Genomic DNA, 19,904 nt, shown 5'->3' on the forward strand with positions numbered 1-19,904 from the left:
GATCTTCACCAGGAACTAGCTCCAGATGTTGAAGAAATCCATCTGACCATATCTTGCAATGCATTGGCTAGAATTACCACTCCTCAAACTCTCAAGATAGAAGGATATATCAAGAAGAAAAAGGTAATAGTGCTAATTGATTCAGGTAGTACCCATAATTTTATTCATTGTAAGATAGCCAAGGATTTGAATTGCTTTCTATATCCAACACCAGAGTTTCAAGTGATGGTTGCAGATGGAGGAACTATAAATTGCTTAGGGAAGTGCCATAATATCAATCTAACCATGGGGGAATACGTACTAAAGACAAGGAGACTTGGTAAGATAATCAACTCTAATGGCATGGCAAAGATGTTGAAGAAGGAACATCAAGGTGTAATTGAACAATTATGCTCATTGGATGTTCAAACATTTAAGTCGCCTATTTCTCCAGATCTCCAAGGAGTTATTGACAATCATTCTAAGGTATTTGACACTCCAAAGGTCCCCCACCTATTCGCGATCATGATCATGCTATTCACTTAATTCCAGGAAGTGTTCCTCCAAACATCAGACCTTACAGATATCTCTATGCCCAAAAGAGTGAAATTGAAACACATGGTTGTAGAAATGCTAGAGGCTGGTATAATTCAACCTAGCCAAAGTTCTTTCTCTTCTCCAGTAGTATCGGTGCACAAGAAGGATGGATCGTGGCATATGTGTCCGGATTATAGAGAGTTAAACAAGCTCACTATTAAAGATTAATTTCCCACTCTTGTCTTTGATGAATTGTTGGATGAATTATATGGAGCAATTTACTTCACCAAGCTAGATTTTTGTTTAGGATCAAATTGAGTTGCGGGGGAGCCCCCCCCCCCCCCCCGCTTCGAACCCGCTCCCAATCCGCGCTCCGGGCGGGAGCGACTCGGGAGCAGGTCGGGAGCGCGCTCCTGATAAAAAATTTTGCGCTCCCTGCCAAAATCGGGAGCGTCGCTTCCGGAGCAAAAATTACAGCTCAGGAGCGATCAGGGAGCGATTGCTCCCAATCGCTCCCGAGCGTTAAAATTTCCTCCGGGAGCGATTCGAACGACGTTCTAATTTTAAAAAAAAAAAAATATGTTTTAAAATCACAATGGGGGCAAAAAACATTTCATTATCACTTGAATGAGTTGAGTTTAGCTGGAGAGCAAGAGCAAAGGAGCGAGGAACAAGCGTTGAGGAGCAAGGAGCAAGCCTGCAAAGAGGTTAGTAACTTAGTAATTTAGTATTTTAAACCTTAGTTAGGTAGTAATTTAGTTTAGTTTAGTTAGTTTAATTTAGTTTAGTTTAGTTTGTTAACTTTATTTAGTACAAAAATCATGAATCTAAATTAAATTAATTAATCTTAATAAATTAAATTAATTTTCTCATTCATATTCCCATTCCCATTCCCATTAAATTTTGCAGATTCAGAAGCCTACAAATATCAAACATCATGGACCTGGCTATATTTCTTGGCATTTTCCTTTTCTTGGTCCCTTTTATGGTTATTATGGTGCTGGAGAGTAGGAAATGGAGGGGCCAAAATTAAGAGGGGGATGAAGAAGCTGGAAAAAGTGGATTTGATGAAAACCCCGGTGAGGAGGAGCTGCAGGAGGGTGAACATGACTCTCAAAAAACTAAACAAGACCAAACCCCATTGTGGAAATATGTTAACAGGTCTGAAGCAGGGAGAGGGGGTGGAACCACTAAATTTCGTTGCCCCCATTGCAACAATAATTATACAGGTTCATACACCCATGCCAGAAAACACCTCTGCGAGAAAAGGCCATGGGATGGAGATAAACAAATAGGAATCAAAACTTGTCCAGCGGTGTCAGCAACGGATAGAGCCAAATACATAAGGGAAGAGGAGGAAGCCCAATACAAATCTAAAAAATCAAGGGGTTTCTTTGAACCAAGCTCGCAATCACAAGCACAAAGAACTCCTTCATCATCCTCCCAAGGCAGTGGATATGGAGGCACAGGGTCATCAGCTTTAAGGCGTAGAACCATATCAGATTTCCTTGATGAGGGGTGTAGGAATGATGTGGATTCAAAGGTTTACAGGTTTCTCTATGCATGTGGGATACCATTCAATGTTCTTCGCTCACCTTATTGGCACGAAATGGTTTCTGCCATAAATGATGCCCCTAAGGGATACAAGAGCCCTGGGTATGACAAGGCAAGAACCGTTGGACTTGATCATGAAAAAGCAAAAATATCACATTCTTTGAATAGAATGACAAGTTCTTGGACTAACCATGGGGTGTCCATTGTCTCTGATGGATGGACAAATGTAAAAGGCAAGCCATTGATAAGTGTTCTTGCTGTGTCTGTTAGTGGTGCCATCTTTCTAATTGCACATGATTACTCAGACAAGTTCAGGACCGCCATCAACATTGCAGAAGCATTACTTGGAACAATTGACCGTATTGGGCCATACAATGTCATCCAAGTCATCACTGATAATGCTCCTAATTGTAAGGCAGCGGGAGTAATTATTGAGGATAAATACCCCAACCTATTTTGGTCTGGATGTTTGGTTCACACATTGAACCTTCTGATGCATGATGTTGTCAAGAACAAAAATGCACAATACAAATGGATTGGTGATTTGTACAAGAAAGGCAAACAAATGATAAAATTTATTACAAATCATAGCAATACCCATGGCCTTTTTCGCAGTCACTCGAGATTGGAGTTGTTGAAGATTGCGAAGACCAGATTTGGTAGCTATTACCTCACCTTCAGGCGCCTTTTGAAGGTAAGAGAGTCATTGGCTAGCATGGTATCAAGTCCACATTGGCAGGTATTAAAGGAAAGGGCTACAAATGCAGCTGACAGGCGAGGTTTTGAACTGGTGGAGGAGGCCGCTCTTGATGGTCAGTTTTGGACAAGTGTGAGGCAAGTATTGGATTTCACCAAGCCCATTTATCACATGATTCGGTTTGCAGATACAGACAAACCAGTGATTGGCGAGGTGTATGAGCAAATGGATACCATGTTGGGGCAAATAAAAGATATTGTTCATAACAGAGATCCCGACTTGTACAAACTGATTCACGATTGTGTGTGTGAACGGTGGAATAGACTTAATCTTCCACTACATTGCTTGGCGTATATCCTTACGCCAAAATACTACTCTACATCTTGGTTGGGCCAACCTGCACCAGGGGGTGGGATTAGGACCAAACCCCATTTAGATGCAGAGGTAACTAGTGGATATTTGCAAGCATTAGAAAAGTTGATACCTGACAGGGAGGAATGTGCAGCTGTGCGCCTTGAAATAGGCAAATACTTCAATGGCACTGGTTTGTTTGGTACCTTCCATGCAATGGAAGACAGAGACAGATTTGATGCTCTCACATGGTGGGAAACATATGGTGGCCATGGACTTTTGCCAAAATTGGCAAAAAAAGTTCTATCACAGGTTGTAAATACTTCTTCTGCAGAGAGGTGTTGGAGCACCTACAGCTTCATACATAATGTGAAAAGAAACAGACTCAATGAAAACCGAGCAAAAAGCTTGGTTTATGTGCACTACAACTTGAGGTTGTTGAGTCATTACTGTGATCAGGCTTATGAGGATCCCACATATAAAATTTGGGACAATCACCCAGAGGATGACAATTTGGAGGATGGTATAGTGCATCTTGAAGAACTGGAAGAGGAACTTATAAGGGATGAAGATGAAGCAGCTGCAGCTGCAGCAGCCATGCCACCTCCACCTCCACCATCCAGTAGCAATGCTCGAGTTCCGAGTCTTGTTCCTTTGCTGTCGCCACCTCCATCTACACCCTCACATGGAGGGCATGTGCCTTCTAGTTCTGGTCGTCGGTCTGTGCGGGAGACTCCTAGAAGACCACCACGACCTGCTTATACTCCTGGAGACTCTCGTGGCAAGGGCCACATGTAGATTTACAGTTTACTTGTCTTTTCTAGTTTCTATTAGTTTTCATAACTGTTGAGTCTTGAGTCCTTGACTCTTGACTCTTGACTCTTTCATATCATAATGATATTTTTTGTAAACAATATATGACTGTGACAATGAAAATTTGAAGTTTGAAGTTGGCATTTATAACTCGGTGGTAATGATTGTGAATTATGAATATGATGCTTCGTGAAAGACTAAAGTTGTTTCATTTCATTTCATTATTCATGTTTCATTTTATAACATTTCATTTCATGTTAACAGTTAGAAGTTAGGACTTAGAAATATCTAAGATATTATTTCTTGTGATGGTTAAACTTAGCTTACAAGTACAACTTTGGTGATCAATGATGATAAATGTTATATATTAAATTTTCAATTTTGAAAGCTTGAAGTTGAAACTTTAAGATTGAATTTGATGAATCATGATTCACGAGACTCAACTTGTTGCAGTTGTAATATGTATTTTACTAACTTGTGGACATGGTTGATGAAGATTATAACTTCTAGATGATTGATGTGATATGGTTCAATGATCAATTTATGTTTTTTTTTTATGTTTTTTATATCTAATTCATCATTCTACATGTTTTTGTTGACATATATGTATCAAAAATTAAAAAAAAATATATATATATATATATATTTAAAAAATCGCTCCAGGATTCGCTCCCAAACCGGGAGCTTCTGAAAATGTCGTTCCCGCTCCCCGCTTTCGCTCCCACTCCCAAGTAACATTGGGATCAATGTTGCATGAAGCGGGGACGAAATGGGGACGTTTTTTGGAAGCGGGGACGCGGAAATGTCATTTTCCAAAAACCTAGGAAGCGAAGCGTCTGCGGAAGCGTCTACTATATATATATATATTGCATTTATATTCAAAACAAACATCCCAAATACCAAATTAGTTGTAGAAGACATGAAAACATGCACATTTTTGCATAAATAAAGATAGATATGGCATCCATGATTCCATTGTAGTTACTAGTATGTAGTATGTACATCAATGATTAATTATTCGAGCATCAACCATCTATATTCTAGCAATTACAAACATACATCAAATTTTTAAGCATATTATAAAACATAAAACATAGAGCATACTATGATTTATCTAGCAAGTGAGCAACTGTCAACATTTGTCATGTCCAAAATTCAAATAATAATGTTTACAAAATAGGTCACTTGGTCACCACCAAGCCAAAAAGGTTCAAATTCACAAGCCTACAAGTCTAATGATTAATCTATGACAAAAGTAGTAAGAATATATCTACTAATCTCTCCTCTTTCCACCACGAGGAGTACGTGGTGACAATGAAAAAGATGGTGCTTGTGGAAATTGAGGCACTGAAACTGATGAAGACGAACCCCTTGCTGTTGGTGTTGAACCATGGAACCTAGGAACCAAGGGACCAGATGGGGGTGGCATCTCAACACGATCATCATCATCTTGGAATCGCTCAAAAAATTCATACAAAAAAAACATGGAGGAAGCTCGCGATCCGTACGCTTCGTACTCCGAAGCTTTACGCTTAGTACGGCTGAAGCACTATCCGAAACGCGTTTCGGGCACATGCTTCCTGAAATTTCTAAGAAGCATGTTTATCAGCCCGAAACGCGTATCGAATGGCGCTTCCCCCACGCATCCGTACGGATCATGGATCGGGGTTTTGATCCAGGGGGGGAACGTTTCTTGCAGCACTATTTAGGATATCATCTAATTAGAATGAAGACTAAAGACATTACCAAAAACAGCATTCAAAACTCACGAAGGTCATTATAAATTTTTGGTCATGCATTTTGGCCTTACTAATGCACCTTACACATTTCAAGGTTTGATGAATTCCACTTTCAAACCCACCCTTAGAAAATTTGTGTTAGTATTTTTTTGATGATATACTAATCTACAACAAGTCTTGGAAAGATCATGTTCAACATGTTCAACATGTTGACAGGGTGCTCAAACTATTGGAGGAGTAACAATTGTATGCAAAACCCTCCAAATGTTTCTTTGAGGTACAAGTGGTGGAATATTTGGGTCATATTGTATCTCATGAGGGCGTTAAGGTAGACCCTAACAAAATTAAAGCCATCAAGGAATGGAAAATCCCCACAGCCTTAAGGCATCTTCAAGGATTTCTCGGGTTGGCAAGGTATTATCACAAATTTCTTAAGAATTATGGTAAGATAGCAGCACTTCTAACAACATTGTTGAAAAAGATGCATTTTCTTGGACTCTAGAAGCAACTGAAGCCTTCGAACATCTTAAAGAGGCAATGTGTCGAGCTCTGGTCTTAGCTACACCAAACTTCACAAAAACCTTTACTGTTGAATGTGATGCCTCAAGAAATGGCATTTGTTGTTGCTTTAATGCAAGAAGGAAGACCCATTGCCTTTGAAAGTTGTCTGATCAAGGGAAAGAATTTACATAAACCTATTTATGAGAAGGAAATGTTGGCAATACTACATGCCCTGAAGCAATGGCGCCTTTACCTAATGGGAAGGCACTTCAAGGTAAAAACAGATCATGGTAGTCTTAAATACTTCTTGGAACAAAGATTATCGTCAAAAGAGCAGCGAAAATGGGCCACAAAGATGTTGGGTTATGACTTTGAAATCATCTACAAAAAAGGGAAGCAAATGTTGTTGCAGATGCACTCTCAAGAAGGGGTGAGGATGTGGAGGCATTGCTTTGTTCCATTTCTATTATCCAAATTGATTGGACAACTGAAGCAAGGGATGAAAGGAAAAATGATGAAGAGGTGTGGAGACTCATTCAAAAGTTGCGGCAAAATCTTAGTGCATCTGATACATTTATCTAGAAAAATGATTCACTATGATACAAAGATCGCTTATATCTATGTAAGAACTCCCAACTCAAACAAAAGGTTCTTTTGGAATTGCACACCTCTCCTATAGGAGGGCACTCAGGATTTTTAAAAGCTTACCACAGGGTCAAGAAGGAATTTTTTTGGAATGGCCTTAAATCTGATATTTAGAAGTTTGTGGTTGAATGTTTGGTTTGCCAACAAAATAAAGTCGAGCTAATTAATACCCCAGGTCTTTTACAACCATTAGCCATTCCAAGTCAACATTGGGAGGAGGTCTCAATGGATTGTATCACGGGTCTACCCAAGTCCGAAGGAAAGAGTGTCATCATGATAGACTTACCAAGTATGCAAACTTTCGTGCATTATCTCATCCTTTCAAAGCCAGTGCAATCGCTACTGCATTCATGGAGGCAGTTCAAAAGCTACATGGAAACCCAAAGATTATTATAGGTGATAGAGATCCCATTTTCCTTGGAAATTTTTGGACAGAATTATTTTCTTGTCTCGATACTCAATTGGCTCATAGCTCATCTTATAATCCTCAATTTGATGGGCAAATTGAGATAGTGAACAAATGTTCGAAAGGATATCTTCATTGCTTTGTATCTCATAAAAAAACACAATGGGTCAAGTGGTTACCCCTAGCAAAATGGTGGTATAGCACTTCCTTCCATACTGCAACAACCCCATTTATGGCACTTCATGGATATCATCCACCGTCCATCACATTGTATCTAAGAGACAAATCTAAGGTTCAAGCAATGGAAGATCACGTAGAGCATCAACAACAAGTTCTCTAACTCTTAAAAGATAACCTGACTCTGGCACAGAATCGAATGAAACAACAAGTAGATCAGCGGCGCCATGAAAGAAGTTTTGACGTGGACGATTCGGTATTTTTACAGCTACAACCATACAAACAAATGTCCCTCAAGCAAGCTAAGAAAGATAATAAATTATCAGCCAAGTACTATGGCCCTTATAAGGTGTTGCAAAAGACTGGTACTGTGGCATACAAATTAAAGCTACCTACATCTTCACGAGTACACTCAGTTTTCCATGGTTCATGCCTAAAGAAGGTTATAGGTGACAAGCTCCCAGTTCAAACTTGCCAAAACTTGACGAGGAAGGAAAAATCATATTGGATCTTGAACCAATCACTGAAACAAGAATCTGTCAACTACGAAATCGATCAATTTCAGAGTATCTCATTAAGCGGAAAAACTTACCAGCTGAAGATTCCACATTAGAAGATGAGTACTTTATACAGAAGCATCCAGAACTACTCAAGCGTTGATAACAACACTTTTTTGAAGGAGCAAGACATGTTAGGTCCCTATAATACTAGTGTAGCCCCTATATTGTTATTGTTGTGCCCCATAGAAGCCCATTATTGTTATTGTTGAGCCCTTGCATTATTATTGTTATGTAGGCCCTAATTATAGCTTCGCCCTTCAGACTCCCGAGTCCTATATAGACCAAGGAGGTATTGTCATTTGAATCATCCAAGAATTGTTCATTGTATTATTTGTAAATCCCCTCGAAGTGGACTATAATTATTTGTTTCTTATCATTTTTAAGTTGCACGGATTATAACAGAGTCAATTAGCAGTAATGTTAAAAATTTAAGTAAAAGGATGAAAACGAAAGATAAAGGGGAATGTCATTTTTACTCAATGTTTTAAAACTAGGTCGCCTAACTCAAATTTGGGCTGGTTGACCCAGCCATACCCCTACCCGATCCTACTAGGCCAATTATCCATTTCGGTGGTCGGTGCATTATTGAACCAGTCGAGTTAGTCACCGACTCAGCCAGTTCGGTAACAGACCGCCTAGACCAACCAAGCCGAACTTAAACCGGTCGACCTCAGCGGCGGGGAAAAAAGGTGTGTTAGGTTGACTTGAAATCATTTTTTTTTGTTTAAACTATTTCCTAGCCCCATTGCCCCTCTACCCCTCTCCCACACCTATAAACGTGACCCAACCCCCACATATTTCCTCACAGCTATCTCATTGCATTTGTGTGAGCATTTGGAGTTGGTTTTTGGAACAACATTGAGGAGGTCTGACTCCGATTCAAAGTCTAAGTCAGATGATGTTGCCTTGTCTAGCAGTACTGTGTCTAGTGACTAGTGTGTGAAAATTCCTAAACCCGGAATCCCTACTACAGCAAACCGATGTTGCTTCTCCTACTTGTCAATCCATACAAGTTATTTACTGTGTTCTAAGATAAATATTGAAGTAAATACTACTGCAACCTTCACTTAATTAAATTATAAGGGGAAACAAGATAATAAGCAAGAAAGAAAATACAACACATATGATACTGTTATTTTTGGACAAATGTCCCCGGAAAAACCCAATGCGGGAAAATGGTGCAGCAGCTCTGAGGGTTTATTATTATTAAGCAGTAGCAAATTCTGAATACATCTCTGAATACCTCACAGGGTTATTCAGTTACAGAGAGAAATACTGGCAGAAAGAATTATGAGGTTACCTCACACTATCACTGGAAATCCTGGTTGATCCAGCCCAGACTAATTGCTCCAGGCTTTGCCGCTGCCTCTGCGCAATATCTGCGTCAGCTCAGCATCAAGCTCTTTGGGGACTGCGTCAATCCTCTGGCCGGTCGAATTGTTGCCCAGGAGATTCGATTTCTGCCTTCCAGTCTCACACTCCGGCTGTCGGCTTCTGAAACTCGAATTCCCTTTGCAAATTTCGAACTCCTCACTAGCTTCTGTGTTGCCTCTACGTGGCTCTGCGTCAGCCCCTCTGGCTCAGCACTGCCACTGCTAGATTACTCTCTGCCTCTCTCTGTTGATGATTCTCCGGCTGAGAAAATCACTTTCTCTCCAAATGTTATCTCTGCCCCTCAACTGCAAGAAATCTCCTCAATCGAATTTTCCTCCTGAGAAATTCTCACTTCAGAAAATCGATTTCTTGATCTCTCTTGGTGTATTTTCCAAATGACCCTCAAGCCCCTTCTTATATCTTCCCGTTGGACAACCAACAGCCTATATTAACTCCTAATCAAAGACTAAGATCATTTTGACTTGATCTCCATCTTTATCAAGAAGATTCACCCACAATTAGATTAATACCCATTAATATTTTAATTTTCCTAAGTTTAGACTTAGGAACCCCATTAAAAATATTAATTATTTTAATATAATCGTCTCTGGGTGGAATTTCCCAAAACGGTTTCTGGGTTCTTTGGAATGCATGTGCCCAAGCCTCCCTACAAAACTTTAGGCTTAGAGCACATCCAATGCTACCCCACATCAACACTCCCTCTTAGCGAGAAATGTGCTCTAGCAATATACTGTTGTTGCATACTGCTCTGACTTTGAAGCATCGTCATCTGTGTTGTTGATGTCTGACATGTTGTCCACCAACTACTGCGCTGCTGCTGTATATGTACTGCTGCCTATGACACTGCCACTGCCAATGCCACATCTGTACTACAACTCCCTCTCAAACGCTGCATTTGCTATGCTGCTAGCACTGCCACTGCTTACACTGCATCCATATTGCAACTCAGTTGCTGAGATAAGCAACTGAAAACACCCAAAACTAGACAAGTATCCAGTGGATACACCTCGGTGCTGAAAGCTTGATTGCTGCTAGTCCCACGCTGTCTTCTGAAGCCACTGCGCTGCTAAAGCTCTGCACTGTGTCTCCATGCACTGTTGCCTCGCTGCTCAAGTTCTGGCGCTGCTAACTACTGCATCTGTCGTTCCAACACTCCATGGCACCAACTGAAAACTCCTCCACCCCACTACTACTAACCATGGACTCTCGCAACAAGGTGATGATCCAAGAGGTGGGTTCCTCAAGGATCCTGCCCATCTGTAGTTTTATCGAACTACAACTCCAAATCAACCCACCTCCCTCCTGGAGGTATCTTGGCTGTCATGGCGAACTCCTCCTCTTGTTCGATCTTTGCAGCTGCAACCTTAGGATCGTGCTTCTCATCCTTGTCCTTTTTCTTCAAAGGACACTGGGATGCATAGTGGCCCATCTCGCCACATCTAAAACACTTCACCTTGGAGACGTCTTTCCTTCGTCTCTGTTGCCCCTGTTGCCCCTTCAATACAAGGGTTGCATTCTCCTCCTCCTCCTTGGGCTTCGACCCACTGCTGCTACTCCTTCCGTCAAGTTTGACCTTGACTGGGTCTCTCCTCAGCTCCTCTTGTTTTAGAGCTGCCCACATCTCATCCCAATTGGGCAATAATGCTCTATCCAGGATACTCTAGACAAAGACTTACCACGCATCTGAGACAGAATTGAGGGCCAGTCTAACCAACTCTGAATCCTGAGGTGTATGCTCGACAACTAACAACTCATCACGAGTCTCCTTCAGCTTCATGAGGAATGGATCCACACGCTCTCCCTTCTGCATCTAAGCAGATCTCAGTTTCTGCTCTAGGTACATCTTCCGCTGCTCGGAAGATCGCTGATATAACGTGGCCAAGGCATCCCACATCTCCTTAGCAATCGCTTTGCTAGCAACGTGGCACACCACATGATCCTTGACTCCATCCAGGATCATCCTCTTGGCCTTTGCCATCTCAGCCTTGTACTTTTTCAGCGGATCTGCATCCGCAAGTTCAACCACCACACTGTCAACATACCTCTTGAGGGCATGCTCATCCAGAAGGAAAGACATTCTAACCTTCCAGATGGCGTAGTTGGATGCTTCGTCCAACCTACCCTGATCCCTCAAGCCACTAGTTGCAATATCTGCCAAAAATGTCGAAAATCCCCTCTCTGCTTCTCACTGTTGCTGCTCAGTGAATGAGAAAACGGACTTCTCGGCTAGAAGTCTGCTGAGGAAAAATTCCCTCAAGGTGCTTGTCTTCCTTCTTCTGATGTTTTTCAGCCAAGCAAATGGCCCACTGAAAATCAGTGTCCCACCAACTCCCTCATGTTGAGGCTTCAGTGCTACTCCCTCTGCACCTGCAAAAAATCGAACTGGAAGTCCTTCTCTCCGTCGGCTCAGTCAAATAGAGACTGCCTCGAAAATCTACACTCTTGGCTTGGAACTGTGTCAGCTCTCTGGGGGTTTTGAACTGTTGCCTCCTGCAGCTTTTTCGAACTCCCTTATTCTGCTTCAGCGCTGGATCTACCGGCTCTACTCTTCTTGCTTCACCTGCACTGCTCTGATACCATGTGAAAAATCCTAAACCCGGAATCACTACTACAGCAAATTGATGTTACTTCTCCCACTTGTCAATCCATACAAGTTATTTACTGTGTTCTACGATAAATATCGAAGTAAATACTACGGCACCCTTCACTTAATTAAATTACAAGCGAAAACAAGATACTGAGCAAGAAAGAAAATACAACACATATGACACCGTTATTTTTGGACAAATGTCCCCAGAAAAACCCAATGCGGGAAAACCAGTGCAGCAGCTCTGAAGGTTTATTATTATTAAGCAGTAGCAAATTCTGAATACATCTTTGAATACCTCACAGGGTTATACAATTACAGAGAGAAATATTGGAAGAAAGAATTGTGAGGTTACCTCACACTATCACTGGAAATCCTAGCTGATCCAGCCCCAGACTGATTGCCCCCAGCTTTTCCGGCTGCCTTTGTGTCAGCCCAGCGTCAAGCTCTTTGGGGACTGCGTCAATCCTCTGGCTCGTCGATTTGCTACCCAGGAGATTCGATTTCTGCCTCCCAGTCTCACACCCCGGCTCTCAGCTTCTGAAACTCGAATTCCCTTTGCAAATTTCAAACTCCTCACTAGCTTTTGTGTTGCCTCTGCGTGGCTCTGCGTCAGCCCCTCTGGCTCAGCAATGCCACTGCTAGATTACTCTCTGCCTCTCTCTATTGATGATTCTCCGACTGAAAAAATCACTTTCTCTCCAAATGCTATCCATGCCCCTCAACTGCAAGAAATCTCCTCAATCGAATTTTCCTCCTGAGAACTTCTCACTTCAGAAAATCGATTTCTTGATCTCTCTTGGTGTATTTTCCAAATGACCCTCAAGCCCCTTCTTATATCTTCCTGTTGGACAACCAACGGCCTAGATTAACTCCTAATCAAAGGCATTTTGACTTGATCTTAGTCTTTATCTAGAAGATTCACCCACAATTAGATTAATACCCATTAATATTTTAATTTTCCTAAGTTTAGACTTAGGAACCCCATTAAAAATATTAATTATTTTAATATAATCGTCTCCGGGTGGAATTTCCCAAAACAATTTTTGGGTTCTTTGGAATGCATGTGCCCAAGCCTCCCTGCAAAATTTGAGGCTTAGAGCACACCCGATGTTACCCCAAATCAACATAGTGATCACGAAATAGTGTTCTATATTAGTGACTTGTAGTCTTGCAGTTGTATTGTTTTGTTGTAGAGGCCATTTAGAGCCTCCTTGGTTATGTGTTTTTGTTATGATCTCTATATATTATATGTATCGGATAGTGCACTGGGTACCATTTTGATATAATAGATATATTCATGAGCATACTTTGATCATATGTTGTCTTCTCTCTATTATTCTAGTGCTTTGAGTTTGGAAACGTGAATGGAAATCTTTAAAAATATGTTTTTCATAAAAAATTAAATATTTAACGTACTTTTTACAAAGGCCGAGTCATTGGAATCAACTAGACAGAGTCGATACTGAGTCGAAGTTGACCATCGGTCGGTTCTAAGTTCGAGTCCGAGTTTTAAAACTATGCTTTTACTTTAAGAATTTAACATTACCATTAGGAAGCTTTTAGGAAGCATCTAGGAAACATCCAGAGAGCACCTAAGGAGCATACAAGAAGCATGATAAGAGCACAAATCAGTACATGGGAGAATGGTTCGACACGCAATGGTTCTAAATTTGCAATAACCATGCAAATTGAGCCTAAAGCATGGTTCTTCTTTTTGGAAGTGTGATTCTAGGGACGCTTCAACCATGGTTTCGCACGGTACACAAATCCAAGGTTCAGTACACGGAGGACGTTTCCTGCAATGCTGGGTCACACTGAACTAGGGACAATGGATAACCAAGGTGAAGTGTGGGAACAAGGGTACAATCAAAAGCAATCAATTATCCAGTTGAACCTGTGATCAACATGATTATAGAAATAATTCGTGTCCCTACTATATGAGCCACTTTCCTTCAATAAGTATGCCAAATGGGAGAGAGCATTGACCAGAGCATGAATGGAGAGCTATGGAGCAAAGCTATCTGTGGATCCATGATACGGTTGTTAGTTGTATGGCTAATGAAAGAGGAGATTAATTTTCACCTAAGGGTTACCCACTTGGGTGGTAATAGGGCAGATGTAAAGCCCCACTACATGAATGGGAAAATGGATTGTATGTTCCATCAATCATCAAACAACTACCATATCACTAACCGTTTGCCTAACCTCTCATTCCCCTCATCCTCATAATAGGTACAGATAACTTCCTTGGCCCTATCCATCACCTCATATTCATAGCCCATTGGAGGTTTCTCCCCATCAACCACACTATGAACCTTTACCAAAGGTTCGCTAATGGAACACACTTCCTCCAATCTTACCCAGAAAATCTCGCACTAAACTAGCCTGACTATGACATTCTTGTCCATTCTACGGCTATATGAGCTAGCAAGGAATTCATCTAAAACAAATAATGTATTCAACTCCAACATACAAGTGTAGATATACTGAAGAGATATAAAGTTGGTGGTGAAACGTGTGATTTCAAGTTGCACTAGCTCCCATTTCCCTATGAATTTTTCTTTAAGCTAAGAATGCACACATAATCATGTATAAAGTTCTTCAATGCTCCTAGTTGATCCAATGATATCCTGAATATAAGAAATTTTGCTAATATCCTCTAAAATCAAAACAATGCAATGGGTCGCACAAGGAATCCAAAACAAGGTCAGATGACATGTCAACAGCCACATAATTAACAACATTATCCATTTTGATTTGGATAACATGCTTCAAACCCCTCTCCTCGATGACCCATTCAGTAACTCACATAATAATGAAGCACCTTTAAAATATGTGGATGCATTGTCAGATTTAATAAACATCAACCCCCTAGAACAATTAACCAAGAAGCTAAGAATTGTCCTACCCTTCCCAGCTATCCAATCGCTTGACATCGTGGTACATTCAATGGCTTCGCATGATTCCTTAAGCTCCTCCAATTTGCAAGTGCAATTGAACTTTCCATTTTGATAAATAGGTCGTGTACCTCGAGCCAACAATAACAACATCAAACACCACTTAGTAGAATAGGTTGTTCTTAATAACGTTGAAAGGAACGTCACTACATGGAAAACATCTACCCACAACCTCGTTTACTTTTTGCTTTTTGCTTTTCCTTTATTCTAAGTATTTACCTGGTAGAAGGTTGTGCCCCGACAAAGGTTCTTAAAACAAAGCAAGGTGGGGTTGCTGAGGAAATTGAGAAGGTGAGTCTACAAAGAGACTCTAACTTCCCTCTTGTCCCGAAAAAGTATGTGGTTCCCAAGGTTCTTGCAAATCCTCTAGTTGCAAATTCAAGTCTCAAAGTTGCTCTCCTCTTTCTTCCCACTTGATTCATTGAATGATTAATTGCAATAAAATTTATTGCTCTCTTCTTTCTTCCCACTTGATTCATTGAGTGATTAATTTGCAATAAAATTGATTCTCGAGGTTCATTTCTCACATAATCCCACTTCATGCCCTCAAATTTTTGAAAGGAGGTATTCCAAGTCGCTGATTGCACCATTCATTTCTTTCCCACAAAACTTGCAAGCCAACCTTTACAAATTATGAGGGTCAAGCATCTTACCATATTCCCACAATGAATCCAACAACTTTTGACATTTTCATAGGGCGTTAGTTAAACCCCGGGCACAAAATGAAATAGAAAGTAATACAGAATGCTAGAAATAAATATCAAACATACATAAACATTAAATGTCCCATTACAAACCAGGAAGAAGTGGCATAGCTAACAGATATTACAAACCCTATCCTAAACCTCCAAAAACATACAAAATACAAGCTTAAATTTTCACATACCTGGGGATACGAAAACAGTAGTCAATTGGGGTTATCTCAAGTGGTTGAGTGGAATGATTATTATCCTACACACCCAGGTTCAAAGCCTCACTGCTCACAAGTTGAGCTTTAAAGTTTAATGCCTTGAAGAATATTGTTGTAATGGTTTTGAGACTAAACACTCTTAATACTGCTTAATTTGAGTATAATTGTGACCTGGCCTGGTACCAGCAGCCTCACTATTGCTTTTGGGCTGAGAGGGAAGCCAATTTCTTTCTTCGGATTTTAAAAAAACAATAAATACAAAGAAATCCCCACTCCACAATTAATCTGCTAAAGACAATGACAACACTCAAATTCCCCGTGTCAACACGATGGAAAATGGTGAGTAATCCCTTTGCTCTCAATCCGCTACTTTTGCTTTTCGAAATGACGGAGAAAAAATTACAGAAATCGAACTTTAGAGGCTTCATATTGTGGCTCGGACAATTTTTTCCATAGGCTCTCAATATTTCGACCATATATCGTGATATTTTGAAATGTTTCTATTTCCGCACCAAATATACTTTTGGTGAAACTGACTGCTTTGAGATACCCAAAAATTTCTGAGGAGCGCACACAGCTTTATCACTTTGAAATTCATGTCATTCGGTTGGAACAGACCACAAAGAGAACGGAGTGCCAGTAGATGGCTTAGTACTCTGTCGACTTCGCCCATTAACCAACCTCTTGTTCACCAATTCGAATGTCATTTCACACACACCATAAAAGTTATTCATCAAAATGTTCAATGACATGACCGCATGAAAAATAACGGTGGCTTCAGCAAATATCAACCTCGCTGGCTGTGTTCTGCTGTGCGTCATTTTTTAGGATCCAATGTGCCTAATGACCCTTGATCAATAGGGTTGCCGAATCCCAACAGCTTGCTCCTCGCCCCTGGGTGATTTTTTTATTGCCAACGAAGCCTCATAAGTGTATGTATGCATTTATTTCATTTTTCTTTGTCGTGTGCTAAGAAGAAGCCAATAAGATGGCGTAAAATCTAAATTGTCAATTTATACAGACTGATTATTCTAACCAGTGACTGGAAGCCCTTAATTCAACAATATGGCCATATGTTTCGCAAAATTATACAGACTGATTATGCTAACCACTGACTGGAAGCCCTTAATTCAACAATATGGCCATATGCTTCGCAAAATTTACGCAGATTAAAGCCCATTCCTGCCGAATACCAGACCACCGACCTTTGATACATATTAATGGGTGTGATGAAAGCTCTTCGACAATTAAAATATAAATTATTAGAAAATTAAAAATATTTTGAACAGAGTGTGAAATTTTGCTTTAAGTTAGCGAATAAATAATTTAGACGGAATCCAACAATTTCTCTACACGGTGTATAAACCTTAAAGAAATCGCTGCAAAGTTGAGGAAACTGGAGGCAACGCAAATTTTAACTGAAATATATAGTGCATTAGAAAAATGAAGAATACCGGCTTTTGCATTGGTGAATACAGTGTGATAGGACTGCCATGGCTGGGCATTTTCATCGGACTTTGTAGAACTCATTCGAAATCTGTCGAGTAAAACCTTTCTCGTCTCCTCTGCTCTGCTTCGGCTGGTCAGGTGGAAAGACCGGGAAAAAGGCTTTGATCTCAGCGGCCCCGCGCATATTAAAAAGAAAATGACTTTTTATTTTCTATTCATCGATATGTTTTTTTAAGCTGTGTGGTTTCATTCTATTAATTTTGGTAAATAATGCACGTTACATTCATATATCTATGAGCTAGGTATCCATGAATTAGGTGGTCTTAATCTGCTCGGTGGGAAACCAGATTTGTTGGTCACTTATCTGCAAAATAAGTCATCCATAAACACAAAACTATACATTTATCCAGCCAAGCCATATACATTTGAGAGTCTTTGTACTTCCTATGTACTAGATAATTGTAAAACATAACTGCTAATAAGTTTATAGCTATATAAAAACATTCAAAAGAAAGATTTGGGGTGCTTGTTCATCATCACTAGAGTCGACTAGAGCGGGGTCATTTGCAGTAGAACCAGGAAGCTCCGAGTGCAGAATGCACAGGATATGTTGCTTGATCCGGCTCAGCCTTCCACTCTGTTGCTGCAATTGAAACTAGATTTTTTCCAATTCCTTCATAAACTTTGACTTCTCTAAATTTCCCTAAGGGCCTGCACACTGGTTTGGAGGTGATTACGCACGCTGCTATGGAGGGGACTATTTCATGGCCTTCGTTGGGATGATTTTCATCATCCAAAACAGACGAATGGTCTGCTGATACTAGGTTACTCTCCCTCTTGTATGACCTGAGTCTGGTGCTACCTCCTGCCACTCGTCCAGGTCCAGCTTGAAATCTTCCTCTACCTGGCAGATTTCCTCCTCCCACTCTGCAATTAGTCACTTTATCGGGTTCGAGTTGCTCACGTGGTAGGCTTGCGCTGCTCCATCAATGGTGCATGATACCGCCTTGCGCCCACGATCCCTCCTTGTCGCTCCGCTGGAAGAGTTGGGCAAGTTGCCTGGGGCTAGGGCAACCTTCCTTTGCCTCCCACAACCTCTGTTTCCCCCTCCATTGTTTCTTACCCCCTTTGCTCGAGCCATGATTCTTCCTCGGTCTGTCGAATTCTCTTCTCCTCCCTGTTCTTTCAACTTTACTCTTGCCCAAGGCCACGGGATGGGAACTCGACACAACCAGTGGTCTCGTCCCTTCGACAAACCTGCTACAAAGTCAAAGAATACCAGACAAGTAGGAATATCCTTCCACTATATGGATTGAATACCAACACATGATTCTTGTGTCGTCATGATTACCAGCCTTCCCCTACCCAATGCAGAGTTGGACAGGACAGAATGGAGGCATAGCAATAATCGTCTTAGCATTCATCATATTGTTACAATTTCTAGCAACATTCAAATTAATTGTCCAAGCACTTTTACTATGACTAAAGTGGATTACAAGTATTTCGTGGGGCTAAGTCCCTCTCCCCCTAAACCCTCTGCATAGTAACCCCTTATTGGGTGCTTAGGCTCTAAAATTTGGACACGAATTGAGCAGGGTCAATTTCTCTTTCTCCTCTTAATCCCAAACCCTCCCTCCATCTCTGAACTGGTTGTCACTCACACCAAGGAGCCTAACCCAGGGAAATTGCCGCCAGAGTCTCGGTCTAACTCTGCAGAACCCCCCCCCCCCTGTCCACTCTGTCAGCCTCAATGGAGGGCGGTGTTCGTCATCCCTCCTTTCAACTCCTTCTACCCTACATGCCCCCATCCGCGACAAGCAAATCCCAAATTTCACAGACACTGGGACAAGCAATACAATTGTCGTTGGCCCTCCCATGTACCAAAAGAGGTCATGCCTCTAACCACTCAAAAACCCATTATCCCTCAATCCCGACACAGGTAAGTTCTCATCAGAGGGTTGCCTACTCATCTCCATTTTAACTGAATTGGCAAGGTGAAAACTAAATACATATCAGAGAGCACTCCCAAGGTTTTTGGACGTTGTCTTCCTCCTGCAGCAAGAGAACCCCAGGACTGGGATCACCCAAACATCGTTCCACCACCACAAGACCTTTCTTACCCACATTGCTCACATACACTTTTGAAATGAGCCTATGCCCGCTTCAGATGGCCTTAACTCCTCCCAGCTCGCATGCATTAACTCTCGCATGCTCCCTGCCACCTTTCCAATTGTTGCCTGCATGCGAAGGGTGGCGGGGACCTTACAACTTGCCTTCATGTCCTCGTACATCCCATTAATTCTGGCTCACACCCCCCAATCAAGGGATTCATCAATGTGTTTTGATTTTACATTTATATGTCGTTTTTTAATGTATCTTGTGTAGGGAGGTGCCTTTGCTGGTGTGTTTTGATTTTACATTTGTATGCCATTTTTAAGTGTACCTTATGTATGAAGGTGTCTTTGATGATGTGTGTTCGTTAAGGTATAAAAAAATATTTTTTATTTATGTTGGTAAGAAAAGGTGTATGATTTTTATTAAATAATTTTATTATATTAATAAATACATTTAACATATAATTAAAAAATCAAAATAGTATACATAAGTTTTTTTAAGATGTTTTACAAATTCTATTATAATACTT

The 19,904-nt window shown here is 40.8% G+C and overlaps 1 protein-coding gene across 2 annotated transcripts in view; it reads right to left on the reverse strand.

The window, feature by feature from the left end:
- The window catches only part of LOC149140176 (DNA/RNA polymerases superfamily protein), a 341,649-nt gene extending 324,214 nt beyond the window's left edge, over nt 1-17,435 (reverse strand). For both annotated transcript variants that reach the window (XM_089447576.1, XM_089447575.1), the window contains exon 1: nt 17,266-17,435. In XM_089447576.1, coding sequence (XP_089303702.1) covers nt 17,266-17,341 — 76 coding nt within the window. In that variant the 5' untranslated portion in view covers nt 17,342-17,435. The remainder of the gene's footprint in view (nt 1-17,265) is intronic.
- Nucleotides 17,436-19,904: the final 2,469 nt, after the last annotated feature.

This window comes from Pinus tabuliformis, chromosome X (assembly GCF_031772625.1).
Source record: "Pinus tabuliformis cultivar Carrire ecotype Pingquan chromosome X, CPIR1, whole genome shotgun sequence".
NCBI lineage: Eukaryota > Viridiplantae > Streptophyta > Pinopsida > Pinales > Pinaceae > Pinus > Pinus tabuliformis.